A 22,088-nucleotide genomic window follows, 5' to 3' on the forward strand; every position below is an offset into this window, starting at 1 on the left:
TTTCATGGACAAGGTGCGCTGAAATCGACTGGGCTGAAGATATCTGCCCTGTGCTCCCTACATTATTCACTCCCATCTCTTGTGGCCGGGCTCATTTGTGTTGACAAAGGACTAGATGGGACATTGCGATTCGGTCTGAGCCGCACGGATTCACCTATTTTTATCCACGCCGTGGGTTCTGCAGCACTGAAATGACATCACTCCTCCATTTTCATGTTGAATCATTTAGACAGTGCGGGGCCAGAAGCTGACCTCTGCCTAAATCTGTTTCCTGCACACAGCAGTCACACATATATTGTTCATGCTGATTATTGCAAGTCTACATAAAAATAAGAGGAATGGACATTTGGTGCCAAATGTGTATTTGGTGACATTTGAACACTATTTGCCCTGATGAGTGAGTACTGCAGGTCACTGTGTATGAAACGTGTCCTCCATCTCCCTGGGAGCCTCCATTTAAGTTGGCTCTAACCATGATTTAAATGCTTGAAGCAAAAAATATAATAATAACAACAAAATGCTCTTTAGAGGTAACAGCTGGTGAGTGTTAGCACCACAGTCCAGGATGAGACAACGAACATCCAAGAATACATTGGGAAGATGGCCCCAACTGACCGAGTGCTCAGTGAATACCTCAGGCAGCAGAAACCCAAGAAAGAGGAGGGAGACGAGGAACCATCATGGAAGGACAGGCCCCTGCACGGTATGTACCACCGGCAGATAGAGGAGGTGGCTGATATCCAAAAATCCTACCAGTGGCTGGACAAAGCTGGACTGAAAGACAGCACAGAGGCACTAATCATGGCAGCACAAGAACAAGCTCTGAGCACAAGATCCATAGAGGCTGGGGTCTATCACACCAGGCAAGACCCCAGGTGCAGGCTGTGTAAAGATGCCCCAGAGACAATCCAGCACATAACAGCAGGGTGCAAGATGCTAGCAGGCAAGGCATACATGGAACGCCATAACCAAGTGGCCGGCATAGTGTACAGGAACATCTGTGCCGAATATAACCTTGAAGCCCCGGGGTCAAAATGGGAGATGTCCCCAAGGGTGGTGGAGAATGACCGAGCTAAGATCCTGTGGGACTTCCAGATACAGACGGACAAAATGGTGGTGGCTAACCAACCGGACATAGTGGTGGTAGACAAACAGAAGAAGACGGCCGTAGTGATCGATGTAGCGGTTCCGAATGACAGCAATATCAGGAAGAAGGAGCACGAGAAGCTGGAGAAATACCAAGGGCTCAGAGAAGAGCTCGAGAGGATGTGGAGGGTGAAGGTAACGGTGGTCCCTGTGGTAATCGGAGCACTAGGTGCGGTGACTCGCAAGCTAGGCGAGTGGCTCCAGCAGATCCCGGGAACAACATCGGAGATCTCTGTCCAGAAGAGCGCAGTCCTGGGAACAGCTAAGATACTGCGCAGGACCCTCAAGCTCCCAGGCCTCTGGTAGAGGACCCGAGCTTGAAGGATAAACCGCCCGCAGGGGCGTGCTGGGTGTTTGTTATATATATATATATATATATATATATATATATATATATATATATATATATATATATATAGTATATACATTGGGTGAATGTGCAGTAGTAGCAGCAAGCAGGTGAATTCTGTACATTAATATGAATAGACATCTGACTATTTTACAGGATAGACAATATAAACATATTTAAAATTAAAGGAATTGAAATGTACATTGTGCGTTGGTTTAGTGTCTGGAAGAGTCCTGTCTCAGTCAATTATAGATGATGTGAGAGGGCAGGTGTGTGTGTTTAGGGCCCGGATGGCTTGGGGATAGAAGCTCCTCTTGAGTCTCTCTGTCCTTGCCCGGAAGATGCGGAACCTTCTACCAGATTGCAGAAGTTGGAACAGTTTGTTGCCAGGATGGGACGGGTCCTTCAGTATCTGCGCTGCTCTAGTCCGGCATCTCCTGGTGTAGGTGTCCTGAAGCGGGGGGAGAGCAATCCTGCAGCAGCGTTCTGCTGTACGGATCACTCTCTGGAGAGCTTTTTGGTCCTTCACACAGCTGTTCCCAAACCACCATGTCATGTTCTGTGTGAGGATGCTCTCCACAGCGCCTGTATAGAAAATCCTGAGGATCTTTGGAGAGACCCTGAACTTCCTCAGTTGTCGTAGGTGATACAGGCGCTGCCTAGCCTTTTTGGTCTGGACCTGAATATGGGCAGCCCATGTCAGGTCTGAGGAGATGTGGACACCAAGATACTTGAAGGACTGCACCCTCTCCACTGGAGCTCCATTGATGATAATGGGCTTGTAGTCTCTGTGCTGACTCCTTCTGAAGTCCACCACCAGCTCCTTGGTCTTGCTGACGTTCAGCTGGAGGTGGTTGTCCTGGCACCATGATGCCAGATTCTTCACTTCATCCATGTAGGCCGTCTCATCGTTGTTGGAGATGGCACCCAACACCACTGTGTCGTCAGCAAACTTCACAATGGTGTTGGAGCCATGGGTGGCCACACAGTCTGAAGTGTAGAGGGAGTAGAGCAATGGCGAGAGGACACATCCCTGAGGTGCTCCTGTGTTGATGGTGATGCTGTTGGAGAAGCACCTGCCCACCCTCACCACCTGAGTTCTGCCAGTGAGGAAGTCCAACACCCATGCACACAGATGGCTGTTAAGTCCCAGATCCCTCAGCTTTGTGAACAGTCTGCAGGGCACTATTGTGTTAAACGCTGAACTGTAATCAACAAACAGCATTCGCACATAGTTACCCTGTTTCTTGTCCACATGGCTGAGAGTGGTGTGTAGGACGTGGGCGATGGCATCCTCTGTGGATCTTAGAGTAGCTCTGCTTGATACACAGTTCAAATAATCCTTTTTTATGATATACTGACACTTGGTGCAGTTCCCCTATTCATCCTCACCTTAAAACAAGCCTTTTCAACTCCATCCCAACTTCTTTTAAGGCAACTTTGTTCAGATTGGTTGCCCCTCATAAACAGAAGGTTCAGAAGAAAGAGTATGGGTGCGACTGTTGTGCTCGCATCTAGAGCACACCTGAGGTGACTATATCAGGGAAATCTGCTCTTACTGACATCATAAAGAGCCAAGATTAGAAAAAACATGTTCAGAGATGGAGCTCACTGGTATAACGGAACATATGACAAAAAATCCAAGAGAGCATATAGGTGTCCTTTAAAAACTTTATAACAATATTGTCTGACTGTTATCTGACCTAGACCTGATCCTGAGCTTCACCTGACTTGTTATCAGGGTCATCAAGTAACAGACATTAAAAGACAAACATCCAGTTACAGTTAAACCCTTATAATTAAGTGTTAGCAAAAAGATGACAGGGACTTGCACCATCTATCTAAATGTTCACATGCTCTTACTTTTACTGGCCACATTTATGTATACAAAGTCAGAAACTCAGAAAACAACAGAAATATGTTCTCAAATAACAATTTAATAATATGATGTATAAAATGCTAGAAAATAAAAGATTAAACAAATATAGTCTACTAGGTTATTGACTTTTATTGCAGTAATCAGCTTTAACCTGTCCAAAAAATGGAGGTTTCTGAAGACATGAATTTACTCCTTTACTCAAACATTGTAGCCAGAACACTGTATCATATACTGACAGATCTTAGAGGACCTGGAAACTTGTCAGCTGAAGCTGAGGACCACAAAACAGAACATGGTGGAAAAATATATGGGTCACAACAATAACTACTATGACTGATGGGCTGATTATTAAGCCAAGGCCTTGTATCTGTGATAAAAGCACCTGCTTAGAATAAAAAAAAAAGGTCTAACTAAATAAGTGGTTATGGTTTTGGTGGACATTTGGTGGAAACAAAACTGTAATTACACCACACCTACATAGCAAGGATCTGATGGCAGTCAGTGTGCTATCTAATTATAGCATAAATACAGATAATCAAATCTTATCAGAACACCTACGCGGTCGTGATGTGCTCTTGAGCTTAAACTCATAAAAAGTAATTAGCAGATATATATGTTTCACTTTGATTACTGTGTCAAGAAAGTTTAACGTGATGAAGAAATGCATAAGACAAAGCCAAGTTGTTGCTGTGACCGCGTCTTGAGATTTTTTGCTGTCAGTAAAACATGTTGATAATCTGCATGCTGAAGTAAATGTAACAAATAATGTGGATCAGGAGTTTGTAATATGGATGAAATCCAATCTTTAGGAAACCTGAGGACATTCAACAACACAGGTAGATCACATATGATTAATTTTTCAAAGTTATGAAAAAAGATGATATACAGGTATGATATGAACTTACCCTTGAAAACCTGAATGTGTTCTTGGCCCTACTGGCAATTGCTCAGCTTTAGAAGGGATAAATGCTGTATGAGACTTACGTCCGCTAGAAACCAAACTATGTCGTTATTCATGACAAAGAAAGACAACACAGTTGGTACCAATATGACAGTTTTGTTTGAGAAAGACTCAAGCTATATGGAAAAGAAAGATTTACTTTTGTCTCTTGGAGTATGGTGCATATGTCTTCTTATGATTTACTAATGAAAGTGTTACGTCCCACCCGAAGGGCTCTAGGCATGCGAGTGAGGGGACCAGTAACAAATGAGTCCAGAACAGAATGAAAGGAAAACAGACCAGTGTTTTTAGTAAATAAAATAGTCTTTATTATAGATCATCTTAACATAAAGAGCCAGCAACGCCGTTTTACCAATAACACTCAGAAAAAGAGAAAAAAGGTTGCAACAACAAAGAACACAACAACCAAACAAAAACTCCACACCACGAGGAGGCACTTCCAGGGGCCCACAAACTCACCCTGTCACTAACAGCAGCTGGCTTACTGCTGCCAAGGCCCACAAGCCCACACTACTCACGTAAAGCAGCGATGCTAACTCCACACTTCAAGCAGGCTAACCACACACAAGGCAGAGACACCAGAGAACACCCCACACCCTGCTCACAGCTCATCCCCAGCTTATATGACCTCAGAGAGGTGATTGCTGACTGGGCCCAGGTGGTAAGTGAGTCCAATAAGCAGCAGCTGTGTCCTGGGGAGAGAGAGAGCAAGAGAGAGACAGAGGGGTGGAGCAAAAGAGGAGGAGGCGGAGAGAAACACCACGCCCACACAAGGGCAGTATCAGGAGGCCCAGCTAGGGCCGTAACACCCCCTCCCATAAATACAAACCAGTGGTTTGTCACCGAATGTCCTACCCAGCTTTTAAACATATCACCTACCATGCACCATAATAACGGTTAGGCATACCCTGCCGAATCTGCCAAGACCTTTTTGATGGGTTGAAAACACTGCACGGGGTTGGCTCAAGTCCCTCAACATAGTGTCCCAAATGACAGCCAAATGTCTTTTGAGCTATCACATATGGAGAACCCATCAGGCAGCTGCAACTACAGACTTTAGCTTCCCTGGGCGTCTCTCATTCTGTGTCTAGTGCTTATCACCCAGAGTCGCAGGGTGCACTTGAGCGTTGGCACCCGGACGAGCCCCCATAACAAAGTGGGGGCTCGTCCGGGATATGACTGGAAGGAACAGCAATTGAGTTTTAGTGAGTTGTTTGCCGGTGGCTTGTTTAGTTGTATGGTATCTGCTGTGCTCTCTCTCCAGTTAGCAAAGGGGAGTGTCTAGCTGAGCGTAAGCTCCTCCTTCAGGCACTCATTTTTTATTTTTCCTTTATTATTTTCGGAGTAATCCCGGGTGGGGATTAGTTCCCTGTCGGGGGTAGGCTTGTCGGTGCTTTGTGCACTTGACGCTTAGCCTTTAAAGTTGCCTCGAGCCTGGTACACTCCAGAAGCTAACTAGGCTAAGATTTTAGTAGGCAGGTCTGGGGAGAGGGTTGGTGGTATTTTTATTTATTGGTTAACCTGTGGCCACACTTTTCCCGCCTGTTTCTCATTTGTGTATTGGAGGTGGTGCTTCTTTGTTGTTATTGTTAGCCTCAGGTAGTTTTTGTTTTAGAGTCAATGGCTACCTTTGATATTGCAGTGTTTAAGGGTGAGTGTGGTGCAGCGTCTCAGCCCGTTCTGCAGGCGCCAGCTCAAGCTGTAGGTCCATTGGTGTCGACACCTGTTGATCAGGGGCTGCCTGAGAACAAACCCATGACAGTGCCTCGCTTCGAACCCCTCTCCATTGAATCAAGTGAAGGCTCGAAGCTGGATGCTAAGCTCCGTGTCCGTCTGGCTCGTCTCCAGCTGGAGAAGGAGCAGCTGAGAGGGAGAGGTTTCTGGTGGATTTCCTCTGTGCTGGTCAGAGTGTGCTACTGGCTTAGGTGTGGAACAGCCTGCTGCGTATGACCAGCCTTCTGGTGTGTGGCTCTTTGTGAGTAGTGTTTAACTGAGCAGTGATTGCCCATGAGTGACGGCGGCCTTCATTAGTTTGTGTGGCCTGCCTGGATATTGTTTGTTAGCAGCGTTGCTGTCTCTTTCTGTTGAAACCTTATTGTTGCTTTCTTTGTTGAGTGGTCATTACCACTTTGGGTTGACCTCCCTGATTTCTTATTATAGCAGCGGTGCTGTCTCCTTTTGTTGTTGCCATTTATATGATTATTGAGGTGTTTGCCTACAATAAAGATCTATTTTATGTTAAATACCTCTGCCTGGCGTTCTTTTCATTCCACCTGGATCTAACTGTTACTGTCCCCCACCCTCATCGCCTAGACTTTTATGTGGGGACGTAACAAAGTGGGGGCTCGTCCGGGATCAGGCAGCTGCATAGTGATGAGTTTCTTCTGTGTTTTGTATAGTGTGGATTTAGGGTGGGGGGAATGTTACATCCTGGGAGGCTGTGGGAGTGTGTGGGCGTGGTGTTGTCTTCTCTCTCTCCTCCTCCTTCGTTCTGGCCCCTCCCCTTGTCTCTCTCTGCCCCTGCCCTCTCCTTTAGGTCACACCTGCTGCTCATCTGCTCTCATTACAACCAATTACCCTCAGGGGTGATATAAGCTGGAGAAGAGCAGTGTGGAGGAGGAGGGAGAGGTTTCTGGTGGATTTCCTCTGTGCTGGTCAGAGCGTGCTACTGGCTTAGGTGTGGAACAGCCTGCTGCGTATGACCAGCCTTCTGGTGTGTGGCTCTTTGTGAGTAGTGTTTAACTGAGCAGTGATTGCCTATGAGTGACGGCGGCCTTCATTAGTTTGTGTGGCCTGCCTGGATATTGTTTGTTAGCAGCGTTGCTGTCTCTTTCTGTTGAAACCTTATTGTTGCTTTCTTTGTTGAGTGGTCATTACCACTTTGGGTTGACCTCCCTGATTTCTTATTATAGCAGCGGTGCTGTCTCCTTTTGTTGTTGCCATTTATATGATTATTGAGGTGTTTGCCTACAATAAAGATCTATTTTATGTTAAATACCTCTGCCTGGCGTTCTTTTCATTCCACCTGGATCTAACTGTTACTGTCCCCCACCCTCATCGCCTAGACTTTTATGTGGGGACGTAACAGCCGTACAGCATCACTTCTCTGATGCTTCTTTGCTAGGTCATGGCGAAAGGCATGCTGGTTAGCCAGAGGTGCGGGTTTGAGTGTTTGTGTCGTACACAATGGGTCACACTGCAGGTCATCTGGACCCGAAAGACAGTCAACAGGTGGCAGATTACAATTAGTTGATCTCTGACAGTGACCAAATGACACCACTGAGCAATTATGTGCCGACTGTTGCCTAGGACTGGCAACTTTGTTGGTTTGTGAACCACAGTTCACTCTTTTGAAAGCAGATCGATTTTGCTTTGAGTTTGCTTTCAAACAGTGAGCAAACAGGTGGCCAGGTTTGTGGCAGAAGAAACAGAGCTTTGTTTTGGCTCTTGAAACCACGCCTGTATCGGCTTTGTTAGCTGGCACACTCCTAACTCTCAAGACTGACTGTTTCTGTTTGTAGGCCCCACAATCTGCTATTAAATGGCCAGACTTGAAACAGAAAAAACACTTTCGTTTTGCCTTGGAATGGGACAAAAGTACCTTACCCTTTGGGTACTGTGTAGCTGGCACATCACTAACCTTCACTAGGTCATCGCGTCGGTTGTGCTTAATGACACTGGTTTTACGGATGAGGGCAAACTCATCAGCGAGTGTTGCAGCATGCTGTAATGAGGAAACCTTCTGTTCACTGAGGTATACTGCAATCTGCTCGGAGATGCAGTTCTTAAATTCCTCCACCAGCATTAATTCACGCATTGACGCCAGGTCAGTAGCTTCGCTGGACACACACCACCGATGAAAAAGCACACTTTTCTTCCTTGCAAAATCTCGGTAGGATTGACCCTGTCCCCTTTTTAATCCCCGGAAATGCTGCCTGTAAGCTTCTGGGACTAGCTCGTAAGCTAGCAGGATGGCACTTTTCAGCTTGTCATAATTCAGACTGTCCTGAGCTGACAATGAGGAACAAACTTTTTGAGCCTTACCCGCCAGCTTACATTGGAGCAAAATGGCCCACGAATCCCGTGGCCAGTGCAAGGCCGTGGCTATTTGTTCAAACGACTCGAAGTAGCTGTCGACCTCAATGTCACGGAACATCGGAACCAGACGACTGTTTTTCCCTACGTCAAACGAGGTGTCAGCCTGACGAATGGAGGCAGTCGGAGGAAGGGAAACCTGCCGGAGTTCCAGCTGTCGCAACCTCACAGCTGTCTCTGCCTCCACCTTCCTCAATTCGACCTCTCTGGCTCTAGCAAGCTCTGCGTCTAAACGCCTAAGCTCCAGCTCTTTCTTTAGCTGGAACTCCCTCTCACGGTCCTCCTTTTCTAACTGGAGACGAGCCAGGCGTACACGGAGCTTAGCATCCTGCTTCGAGCCTTCACTTGATTCAATGGAGAGGGGTTCGAAGCGAGGCAATGTCATGGGTTTGTCCTCAGGCAGCCCCTGATCAACAGGTGTCAACACCAATGGACCTACAGCTTGAGCTGACGCCTGCGGAACAGGCTGAGAGGCTGCCCCATGCTCAAGTGGACTGGCAGATACTGGCAAGGCCACTATCCCTTTCTCCACCAAGCCAGACACAAGAGCAGCTTTCAGCTCAGCCTTACGCAGAGCTGTGGAAACAGAAATGCTATAACCTGATGCCACCTCATGCAAATCCCTCTTCCTACAGGCGTCCAGTTGGACAAGCGAGGGGTTTTTCTTAAACACGGCAATATCAAAGGTAGCCATCAACTCTAAAAACAAAAAACTACCTGAGGCTAACAATAACAACAAAGCACCACCACCTCCAATACACAAATGAGAAAACAGGCGGGAAAAGTGTGGCCAGAGGTTAACCAATAAATAAAAGTACCGCCGACCCTCTCCCCAGACCTGCCTACTAAAATCTTAGCCTAGTTAGCTTCTGGAGTGTACCAGGCTCGAGGCAACTTTAAAGGCTAAGCATCAAGTGCACAAAGCACCGACAAGCCTACCCCCGACAGGGAACTAATCCCCACCCGGGATTACTCCGAAAATAATAAAGGAAAAATAAAAAATGAGTGCCTGAAGGAGGAGCTTACGCTCAGCTAGACACTCCCCTTTTGCTAACTGGAGAGGGAGCGCAGCCGATACAATACAACTAACCAGGCCACCGGCAAACAACTCACAAAAACTCAATTTTCCTTCTATTCATATCGCGGACGAGCCCCCACTTTGTTACGTCCCACCCGAAGGGGTCTAGGCATGCGAGTGAGGGGACCAGTAACAAATGAGTCCAGAACAGAATGAAAGGAAAACAGACCAGTGTTTTTAGTAAATAAAATAGTCTTTATTATAGATCATCTTAACATAAAGAGCCAGCAACGCCGTTTTACCAATAACACTCAGAAAAAGAGAAAAAAGGTTGCAACAACAAAGAACACAACAACCAAACAAAAACTCCACACCACGAGAAGGCACTTCCAGGGGCCCACAAACTCACCCTGTCACTAACAGCAGCTGGCTTACTGCTGCCAAGGCCCACAAGCCCACACTACTCACGTAAAGCAGCGATGCTAACTCCACACAAGGCAGAGACACCAGAGAACACCCCACACCCTGCTCACAGCTCATCCCCAGCTTATATGACCTCAGAGAGGTGATTGCTGACTGGGCCCAGGTGGTAAGTGAGTCCAATAAGCAGCAGCTGTGTCCTGGGGAGAGAGAGAGCAAGAGAGAGACAGAGGGGTGGAGCAAAAGAGGAGGAGGCGGAGAGAAACACCACGCCCACACAAGGGCAGTATCAGGAGGCCCAGCTAGGGCCGTAACAAAAGCTGCGGAAGATCAGAGGTCGCGATCATATCAAAGCCATAACTAATGAAGTTTCTCATGGTAATTGTGATATATGAGCCTCCCCAGGAACAGACTTTGAGGGAGAAAATGGGACACGATGTGCATGTAAATAAACTCAGCCCAGATAACAGACAAGTGAAAAATATCCACTGTTCTTTGTAAATAATTTCTTAGGTGCAGTGGTGCAATCCCTATCCTGAATATCCATATAGTAACCGCAAGGCACAATCAACCCTTTTATGAGCACGCAGTAGAAGCTGACAGATCAAACAACAGAATCCAGGAGGACAGGGAGCAACATCCCACTTCTGCATTTGAAGCCAGATGTTTCTGGTTTGCATGGCTAAGAGAACATGTGAAAGGCTGATGTGTAGATCTTATTGACAACATTGTGGATAGAGGTTTGGATTAAAAGCTATATTGTGAATCCTCTTCATCAGGAGGTGTCTAGCTGACTTTGAAGCCAGTGCCTTTGTGTCCAAATATTTATGTGCACTTATCACTAGTTTCTAAACACAACTATATCAATCTCTTAAAGGTCAGAGAAAGCGGAGCTGAAGGTAGAATCGACTTTCTGAGTGGCACAGAGCTACTCTCACAGAATAAGTATCCGCTCTGATGCGTATGTTTTCTGCTCAGTGGGAGTATAAGCTTCTTCTCTTTTGGGACAGGCGGAGCTGAGGAGCAGCGGACTTACCTCTGCAGCGGGCACTCCCTCCGGAGGACGACAGTGCAGAACGATCATCCCATTGATTGGGACCTCCTTCCCCTGGGGGTCCTGCTCAAAGTTTTTCCTCAGGTCTGTATGGGGAGATAAGAGGCTGCTGTCAGGTGTCAAGTGTCATGGTCAGCCTGGCCTCAATTCCCTTTAGCAGCTAACACGCAGGCTTGCCCCTCTGCACACCACGACCTTCAAAATCCAATGTAGCCTGTATACGATAGAGAGGATCCAATGGCCCTGTGCTGGGTAATCTGTTAACAAGGTGGTTTGAAGGATATGCTGGATGGATGAAGTGAGCAGGATTGCTATGATCATCCTGGGCACTCATGTGAATACAATAGTGACAGATCCTATTCGGCCCATTTTCCAAACTGCCTTTGATAGCTTATTGCGCTGCAGCTATTCACTGAAAACCAGTTAAAACATAAAGCAGGAATGTGCCTTTGAAATTTTCACTTCAGTTATGAATGGGTTTTTATGAACCCTTGGGATCACAAGAGGTTGCTTGCATGTAAAAGATCCACATACAGGAGGGAAGGTGTTGAGCCTGCAGTCAAAACCTCAGTTCAGCTGGCAGCTACACTCAGTGTAAAATGACTGCAAACACAGTGACACCCAAATCTCAGTAGATAAAGAGCTCGACAGTTACTGTCATTCACCAAACATATTCTTTTTTCTCTCAAAGGACAAAAGAAATATGTTGCTTTCTTACTGTATTTAATTTATTTTGACTTTCGCTTGGCTTACAAATTCTGTAACCTCTAACTAGAGGTTACTGACATGCAGCAGTATTGGTCTCAGACAGGAGTGGTTGAAAGTAGCTGATTGTGTCTAACTTGAGAGCATTTTGTTGGGAATTGATTATTTCATTGCTAAAAAATCTAATTCAAGATAAAATCAGCTTGTTGCGCTCGCACAGTTTGGTCCAAGGAGAGGGCTCTGTTGTCTGTACACTCCGCTCTCTTTGGGGACAGACACTGTAAATCATTTGCCAGATAGTTTTGTTAATTTGGCATTATTTAAATACAACTGGTCGCTACAACTTTGAAGTTGGAGTGTGCAACATTTTCTTCAGAGACTGCTTTAGATAAAGTAAGCAAATGGACCAAAGGTTAAAAAAACTTGAATAAAACATGAGACACAAATATTTTGTTATAACATGGTCATGTTATTATAATGCTGTATTAACTAGTATTTTTTTTTAAATATATAGACCCTTGGAGTACATGCCTGCATAAATAAATCAATGTCAGAGTCACTTTACATACAGCAAACTTTGACCTGAGTTGGGCCAGACTGGTGAAACTCTCCTTTAACTACACAGTGAATCTCTGAAATGTCTTACTATAAGATAAGGAAGTACATTTTCAGCAGAACCTCTCAGTATTTCTGTGTTTCTATGCTTTTTAACAGTGTTAACAAAAAAAATAGATCACTTTTGATTGAAGGTTATAATTTTGTTTGCTAACATAATGGGCCACTAAGCTAGCATCCTCTTTCTTTGAAAAAGGAGCCCTTATTACCCACAGAGCAATTCAGCTACTACTGTTCTAATTAGTCTCAAAAACCAGGACAAAGCAGAGTGTGGTTTGTCAGTTTCTCAGTGAAGCCCACTCCTTGTTTGTCCCTTTTCATTTACAAATACCAACATTAAAAGCACTCAGCTTGAAGCTTCATAACTTGGACTGTGAGTGCCATTATGCTTGTTCTGAATACAGCCCACGATTCCATCAGAAGTTCACGTTATCCTGGCATTACCTCTACCAGCATAGCAGTGTCAAGTAGACATGAACCTTGCCAAATACATGTCTTTTTCACTCCACACCTTCAGATTTGAGCTCTAAAAATTGAAAACAGTATTGGTTGCTGGACACCAGTAGCTGTAAATAAAAAAAGCGTCCCATTTGGTTAGACAATATTATTTTGTGGGAATTAATTATTCATTTGATAAAAAGTTTTTGCTGCCATGGTCACAGATTTTGGTCCAATGAAACAGGGTTGTTGTCCTTTGTTGGGAACAGATGCTGTAAATCATATGTCAGAGAGGTCTGAGTGGTCATTTGATGTCATTATAAAGCTATCACACAGACCTATGTGGGGAAAAATCACTTTTCCAGTACCCGAGAGCTAGTCATACTATAATTCAATGTGCTTGAGGATTTTATGTCATCTCTCTTTTATCCGTTGATCTATTAGTGACAAAGAAACAGCTGGATGTCTGTGCAGGTTCAAGCCTTTACATTTCTCAGCTGAACTTGTGCAGTGTAGTTTGTATATTTGTAAACTTTGTTTTAGTCCATGGGTCTTACATGCAGCTCATTACAAGAACCATTTAAATAGTTCTCCATTGATTTAGCTTTACATATCTTTTTGCCTACAATACCCAGAAACCCTGGGTACCACTGGCAGTTTGCTCAGAGGTTTCATTGTGTCAAGGTAGTAGCAGCTAATATATCCTTATCCTCTAGCCTCAAGCAGAGATGAGCCCCAGTAAATCCCCTTTCTTCTAACTCCACACCCCCAGATTATTTTTCATTTTCAATCTTGCAGTCTTCTCCCACAAACAATGCTGACACAAGTATCATCGCATTTATCAAACTTCACATGGCTCCCTTTGGAGACAGAAAAGCCTTTATACCCCTTTTCCACATATGCACTAGCACTCCCCAGCACACACTTTGATGTGTAAATTGGAGGAGATGCCCTCAAAATAAAAGTATAAATCATATTTATGGACCAAATGTGGTGACATCTATAGCATCATGAAGTACCCTGCAGTATAGGAAAAGGACTGATTTTGAGATAAAATGGAAGAGTCATATATGCATGATTGGTTATCATCTATAGTTCTTTTGTGTTTAATGAACATCTTCTCTAAAATATGTTGTATGTTTATTCAATCATTTCATTCAATCTTGCAATCAAGATTGCAAGCCAAAACTAAAGTCACAAGTTTGCTGTTAAAACTTTGAGTCTTTATACCATTTCTCTTTTACATAAACTTGAAAATTCATGCCCTAAATTTTCACATCTTAGGGGAGAGTTGCAAACTCACAAGCGATGCGAACAGTAGCCTTTCGACTCTTGGATGTGCCCAAGTGGCTCCAGGCAACACAGAGACACCAGTAGTCCTCGGGGCCATGGAAATCTTCCACCTGCTGGCGTGACACGTTGATCATCACTTCACGCACCTTCAGTCCTGGATCAACAGAGAAGGTAAGAGAGTTAGCAACTCCGTGTGCCTATGTGTAGTGTTGCACACCTTAGATTAGATTAGATTCAATTAGAGTTTTGCTACCCTGCATTTGGGACCACTGAAAAACACCTAAAGTGCTGTGCTGAATCAAGTTAAGTTTAATTATTTTCTAAAATTATTAAGACGTTTCTGCCAGTTGTTTGAATCTGTGGCATTTGTTACAAGAAGATGTGCCATATGTGCAATATATTTGTTACTTCTAACATGACATAAATCTAAAACAAAGGAACAGCTCAGGGAGTCACTGTACTATTAATAAGACCATAATGTGAACAGGTAAAACTGGACATGATCCTTTTATGCACTGTACAGTTCCAAAAGCAAATACTTTTTCAGTTGCACTTCCTTGATCTACAAATTGTTGCAATTTATGTTGCAGGGAACTTGAAAGTATTTTTAGTGAATTCAGAAAAAATTCAAAATAAATATAAATAATAAATATTCAGTGACCAATAACTGCCCTTCGTTCCCTTCAATAACTGTGCCTTATTATCCTTAATAAGGCACTTAGATCTTCCAATCAAATGCTCCTGACGCAACCGAGGTCTCGTCTGAAGTCCAGAGGTGATCGGGCCTTTGCTGTCATAGCTCCCAGACTCTGGAATAACCTCCCTCCTTATATTCGTTCCTCCGAGTCCATCCAGTCTTTTAAATTGCGTCTTAAAACTTATTATTTTACTCTGGCTTTTGATCCAAACTAGTATGTTATTTCATGGCTAGTTTTTGTTTCAAACAATTGTCATATTGTTTTCTGCCCTCCTTTTAACTGTTTCTTTTTTTTATTCTGTCTTATGCTATTGCTCTGACCGACTGTGAAGCACTTTGGTCAACTTTGTTGTATTTTATGTGCTATAGAAATACCTTTTGATACTTTTTTTATTTTTATTTTACCACAATCCTTCCATCCATGAAGTCTCTTCTTCTTCTTTTTCTGAATTAGTAAGCACAGCTTTCCATGCTGTTCAAAGAGCAGTATTCTCTAACTGTTTCTTTCAGATTTGGAAATGTCCTGGAAGGTGTAGTAAAAAAGAAGCCAAGTCAGTCATCTTTGATGTCCTTTCTGGCTGGCTGCGCATTTTTAGTCCTTAAATACATAAGCTTAAGTTTAACCTCCAGTTCATGGACTGGGAATGGGAAATGATAAGAATTTAGAGATTCCAATTGCATTATCTGTATTGCTTATCAATTTGATTAATTATCAATTCTTATTGGGTTCCCACTGGTGCAACTATGAGAGTCACCACCATCTCCAAGCAGCATATCAAATACATTACATTCATGCAAATTAATTAGATGCTGTGTGGTCAAATCTCACACACTAACACAAATTCCTGTCCTAATGAGGACACACATATGATCTTTCTCTCAGTATTTAGGTAGGAACATAAAGCCAACAACACACACCGAAAGATAAAAACCAGCACAAAGAGACTTCAAAGTGATCTCAACAGTCATTCTGCTGTAGAACTGTGAACAGGTAGAAACAGAGGCTGCAGCCTGACTGCTCATCCATTAGTTTCCTGTTGTGCTTCAGGGTCTGGTTGCTGGGGTGGGGTCAGCATTCACTCAGATTTAATGTCACTATGAGATCTTGGCTAACTTAGCATTAGCATGTTGTCTGTACAGGTGCTTGTAAAAAGTCGAAGTTGACTTAGCAGTATAATGTAGTTGTTTCTGTCCTGAATGCAGTTTGCACTTTACCATCGTCCTCTCTTCCTTTTCTGCAATAAAAATAAAACATCCATATCCATGCTGTAGAATGTGCAACTATTTTTCTCCTCCAGCATACAAACTGAAATCAGCTGATTGTGTCAGTGCAAGTAAGTGGGATAAACTGGATCAGGAACAAAGACGACTAACAATTCCACGGAAGTAGACTACTGGGAACTGGTTCTCTACAAAAACTGGTTCTTGATTCCTGTACTACCACTTAAGGAAAAAATCTTCTAACTGGCAGCAGGTATAGAAGTTGATCTCTAATACAATCCAAAAAGTTCCATATCGATCGATCGATCGATCGATATTGCGGGAAATATAATTATTACATATTTCACATATAAAGCACTGCTGCACTTTGATTGTAAGACTGACATTCAACATGTAGTGAATGAAATAGTTTTTTTTTTCAAATTAAGTCAAATATAGATGAAAAAGATGAGCACATACTTGAATAAGTGTAGCATACTTATAGCAAGATATTAGATGAGAGGAAGAAGCAGAAGAACAGAGACAACTTTTGTGTGTGTACGTGAGAGAAGGGAGTGGGTGAGAGAATAAAAAGTCAGAAGAAATTGATTTAAAAACAAACAACTTTATTCAGTCTCACAGATATCGAAAGCCTCCAATGACAAGGACAGTCACTGAGTGCAAATGAAGCTGGTGTGCAATATTTCAAGTAAGTGCTTCAAAGTACAGACGTAGCACTAAAGAACAACAGAGCTAGACATAGCAAAATGGATCGGACAGGATTGCCTCTTCGAACGATTTAAGATGAAGACTTTGTTCTAGTGATGGAGAACGTACATAGGAGACTGACTGTTCCAAGGCAAAAAAATTGATAGGCAAACATCATGAAGATACAAAACAATTTTAAAAGACTGCAACTGGAGAGCCCTATTGGTATTGACTTCTGGAAATAAAATAAAACACTGACAGCTTCACTTTTTACAAAGTAGTGCAGGCTACTTTTTATAAACCCAAACACACACTTGAATAAGTAGCCTGTAATCAGTTGGCAAAAATGGCTGTTCATAAACAACAAAAGATGAAAAATGAATAGTAAATACATATTTATTGTTCTTGTAAGCTACATATTTTATGTTTAAAGCCAAGTAATCAGTTACAAGTACCATCGTAATACCTGTTTGATGAACACTTGATCACAGACACACACGCTCCACTAATTATTGCTGCATAGACACTGATAATCCTGGTCCCATAGGGAGTTTATATAGCAAGTTTTATCCAGATTGATTAACACATCTTGGAGGAGTTATAGAGTCTTTACTTTACCATATAAAGTGCTTTTAGGCAAGTGTCGTCGTGTAAATAAGACTGCAATTAAACTGAATTGAAGTGAACTTCAACTTCACAATATAAATCATTCAACTACTCTACTTCCTGGTTTTAGCTGTTTTAGGGGATCTCACTTGAGGACAGCTTAATAAAGAAACTGTGACTGGTCCACAGTGTTATTGTTTTCTTTTGTCACTCTTGAGGGAGAGCTAATTTTTAAGTCCACTCTCGAATTACACTGTAGACTAGCAAATAGTATTTTAACTTTATTTTTGTATTAAATAATTAGAAATTTTTAACTAATCAACATAGATCAATGCGTTATTTAGAATTACTGATGCTGCATCAATTATTTAAATACTTTTTTCATAAATACAGGTATCTGGTGACCATGTAATTTTTCTTTTCATGCAGTAATGACATTGATACCTTTGCAGTATGTTTAATTCACTAATACCAGAATCAGAATGTCTTTACTGCCAATTAGAGATTTAGAAAAAAAATAATCCAAATTAGTTTTCTCCTTCAATTACTAATGCCAACAAAATTATTAATGCAAGTGTTTAACTTTCTGTAATCAGCATAAAAGTGTTGTGTTAGAGTTCCACTTCGGCTGGAAAGAATGCAGAATATGCGAGCTTCAATAAACAACGCTCATCTAATTGTTAGTCTTCTTTTAAAAATGTAGTGCGATATTCTTACTTCTTTATATTATATTGTTTAATTTCATTTTAAGATAAATATTGTGGGATCTGTGTCTGCACTACTGGTGAAACTTCAATACAACATAACTGGACTGTCCTCACTCAGAAAACGGCATGATACAAGATGTTATCATGATCTATAGCTACGTTTTAAAGTTAAGGAATCTCTGACATGCAAACACATGTAAAATGTCAGTCCTCTGGGATCTTAGAGAAAGGAGCTTTTCTTAAATCGAATCAATTAGAAGTGAGAATAATTGCAAAACCAGAGATAAAGTAAAATTTCAAACTGGTCCCACTCAAAGGGAAACTCTTGGTTCCTTTTTAGGTGGACTTGCACTATTCATAACACCAGGTTAATTTACTCTAGGAGTACATAATGTATTTGGAGATTATAGAGACATGCATACATAATGCATGAGACTTCACCTAAACCCTTTAGATTTTAATCCAATGAATCAGAAATGAAAGATGGGCTCCAAAGTGACCCACAGACGTGCAGCAATTGTGGGCGGGCTAACACAAGGTTAAATAGTGTGCCCTGTGTGGCTTCATAGAAATGTATCAGCTAAACTATCAGCTGATGTGGGCTGGCACTGAGATCAGTTGATCTGCTGGGATTGCAGCAGAGCTTGACTTTGGGGCCTGCCTGAACTTGTGGGTCAACTGGCATTGCCTTTCCTACATCCATTCTGATGCCCAAAATGAACCTTCAGAACTTGGGTTTTGATATGATTTCATGAGAGTACCAGTATTAGCAGTGTTCATGTGGGTCAGGTCTAAATGAAGCATTTATAGGCTGGAAATAGGCCTCTGTTTAGGTCATGTGCTAAGCTGCAGTTAAAAGGGAAAGCCCTGTATGCTAAATAAGCATCTTTAAGAATCTGTAATCGATATCTCGATATGTCTAAAGGCTTGTGTCAGTGATCAATGGGTTTTACGGGATTAGTTATGCACAAGTTCTTAGGAAGGACTGACACACTTCCTAAATCAGTGCTTTCTGCTTCTCTATGCTAGCATCACTAAGGAAATTGGCAGAAACACAGAGCCCCGGGCAACCATGCAGTATGTTTCTAGTTCTGAATGGAAAGCTAAATCATCTATAGAAGAATTAGCATTAATAATCTGAACTACACGTAACGATGTATAGAGGCTTCCTGTGCAAGTGACACCACGATAATATACTACATTATATAACACAAAAACCCAATGTGACCACAGCAAACTGCACAATGCTCTTATTATTTTGAATGCATAAAAGAATGTGAGGAAAAAAAAATCCAGTCTATTTGAAAATCCTCTTAGGCAACAAGCTGCAAGCCCCCAGTTGTTTGCCATCCTCTCATATGGCTTCAAATGGGTATACAGCACCCATATTTAATGTGAGTCATCGGCTTAGGGCCTGTCACATGTGTTTTCTCAGAGCCTTTTGGAGCCTCCGGGCCTTATACCCACCACTGGATTAAAGAGCCAAATATGCAATGTGCTGGGAACTGCAAGAGACCAAAAGCCTGCCCTGACTCTTATGCCTCCAATCTCTCTGATGAATTACATTTTAATCTGACATGCTCTTACTAAAGTCAAACAGCTTCATACTGAGGCTGCACAGCTTGCGACGCACTGAGCAGACTTCTGAATGAATACCAATCAAACCCGAATGAATGGCATTGGGGCAACGGCGATGACTCCATGCTGGTGTTTGGGGTAAAATTAAGAAATGGAGAACATTTCATGGCGGGTGGTCTCCACTTTGCTGGATACAAATGACAACAACAACAGAAAAAGTGATCTTCTTTCTCTTTGTGAAACTCACAAGTCTTGAAACGCTGATACAAATTAGGCAGTTTGTCACAATATGGTGCAATCGGTGCAATTTTGGTAACTGTGGTAGTTAAGATTGACAGGCCGTGAGTTGGTGTCTTTTTTGGGGGGTGGGGGTGGGGGTTGAGAACGCAATAAACAAAGAAGAAACTCTATGGTTGGTGCTTCCCATTTGCCGTCCCTGTAGAGAGTGAGACACAGGCATAATTCATAATTTCTTGAGCACAGGCAGAGAGCTGTCAAGTGACAGCATCTGTGTGGGAAGAGAGACAGCAAAGCAAATAATAACTAATGACTTTCTGCGATGCCCTAAAAAATTTGAGGCTGAGTTTAACAGAAGTGGAAGAGCAAGCAAGACTGATTGTGTGAGAGACAGTGAGCGAGAACGAGAGAGAGAAAGTGGCCGTAAGCTTTTTTGACAAAGCAACACATTTACTGGAGTCCAAAGCGACATCGACAGGTGGTTTACTGGAGAGAAGGGAACGACTGCCGCCATTGTGTCATCTGTCAACCCTATTTGTTTATAGGCAGAACACTGTTGACAGGCCTCATTAGAGTAAACCACTTGATCAGCTCTCCTCCCCAATCCTCTTCTCACTCTTTTGCAGTTTTCCGAGTCACTTGATAAATCCATCCAAAACAGCTGAATCACTCAGAGAAAGATGGGCAAAGCAGCTGGAATGAGAGCAATATTTCCCCGTTCTGAGGTCCAGTGCAAGTGAGATTGTCGCTGTGGTAGCTCTGCCTTAGTCTAGCTTATTAAAATGGATTTCAATGACAAGAACTTCATTAAAATGGTGCATTGCGATCATTTTATTTTAAAAAAAATCTGCTTTAAGAGAGTCCAGCAAAAAACCTTTTTCATCTTTTACTCCATCCACACACTGCCTCTGGTTCTTTTCTGATAACCATACAGTAAAGGCAAAATAGGAATGGGCTGCTGTCCCATAGATCAATATTAGACTTTTGTGAAAATGGCCATATCTGCTCAATGTAGTGGCAAAGCCAAAACACTGGTCCACTGCTCAGGAGAGGGAAAAGTCAGCTCAGGATTAGACTTTAGTAGCCTCACTTAAAAAAGACTGGCCTCATTTTAAAACCCAGTATACATCTAAATATATGTGTGGACATCAATACTGCAATTTTAACACAGTGTTATTATATATGCAGGTGCTTTTAAAGTATGAACTACATAGACTTAGTATTTTTAGCAGCATGTCTGTGAAGGTTCTCAGTCATCCAGGTCATCGTAGTCAAAGGAGCTTGCAAAGAAAAGCGTCTGGACTTCTTTAAGTTACTTGAAGACGTTTCACCTCTCATCCGAGAAGCTTCTTCAGTTCTAAGGTCAAATGGTGGAGAGTCCCAGATATAAACCTAGTGGGAGTAAACCCCCACAGAGGGACAAAAGGACCCCCTGATGATCCTCTAATCGCCTGAGCCAAGGTGGGAAACTGGGCGTAGGTCCCAATCAGCCAGAGTTTCGGGTGTGTTCATTGTGAAACCTGGCCCCACCTTATCATGCGAATTCCTGAGGTCAGATGGCCCAGGATGTGAGTGGGCGTTAAGGCGTCTGGGAAGGGATCTCAAAACTGGATTATAGATGGCAGAGAGTTGGTGTCGTAAACCCCCGCCTCTGTTCAAAGATGGTCGCTCACAGTGGACATAGATGGCTTCTTTCACTCCTCTTTCAAACCATCTGTCCTCTCTGTCCAAAATGTGAACATTGGCATCCTCGAAAGAGTGTCCTTTATCCTTAAGATGCAGATGGACTGCTGAGTCTTGTCCTGTGGAGGTGGCTCTTCTGTGTTGTGCCATGCGCTTGTGAAATGCCTGTTTGGTCTCTCCAATGTAGAGGTCTGAGCATTCCTCGCTGCACTGTACAGCATACACCACATTGTTAAGTTTGTGTTTTGGCGTTTTGTCTTTCGGGTGAACCAGTTTCTGTCTGAGCGTGTTGCTGGGTCTGAAATACACTGGGATGTCATGCTTGGAGAAAACTCTCCTGAGTTTCTCTGATACACCGGCTACATAGGGGATGACAATGTTGTTGCGTCTGTCCTTCTTATCCTCCCTCGCTGGTGTCTGGTCTTCTTTTCTGTGCCTCTTTGCTGACTTTAAGAACGCCCATTTAGGATAGCCGCAGGTTTTGAGTGCTTCCTTTACATGTGTGTGTTCCTTCTTTTTTCCTTCAGGCTTAGAGGGAACATGTTCTGCCCGGTGGTGTAGGGTCCTAATTACTCCAAGTTTGTGTTCCAAAGGGTGATGGGAGTCAAAGAGGACGTACTGGTCCGTGTGTGTGGGCTTCCGGTAAACTTCGATGTTGAGTTTGCCGTTCTCTTCAATGTGCACAGCGCAGTCCAGGAA

The 22,088-nt window shown here is 43.0% G+C and overlaps 1 protein-coding gene across 2 annotated transcripts in view; it reads right to left on the bottom strand.

Annotated features, from left to right (window-relative positions):
- The window catches only part of unc5db (unc-5 netrin receptor Db), a 296,820-nt gene that overhangs the window by 130,216 nt on the left and 144,516 nt on the right, over positions 1-22,088 (bottom strand). For both annotated transcript variants that reach the window (XM_026187286.2, XM_026187285.2), the window contains exons 3-4: positions 13,984-14,127; positions 10,905-11,008 (exon numbers count right to left, since the gene is read on the bottom strand). In XM_026187286.2, coding sequence (XP_026043071.1) covers positions 10,905-11,008; positions 13,984-14,127 — 248 coding nt within the window. The remainder of the gene's footprint in view (positions 1-10,904; positions 11,009-13,983; positions 14,128-22,088) is intronic.

The sequence above is a fragment of the Astatotilapia calliptera genome, chromosome 12 (assembly GCF_964374335.1).
Source record: "Astatotilapia calliptera chromosome 12, fAstCal68.1, whole genome shotgun sequence".
NCBI lineage: Eukaryota > Metazoa > Chordata > Actinopteri > Cichliformes > Cichlidae > Astatotilapia > Astatotilapia calliptera.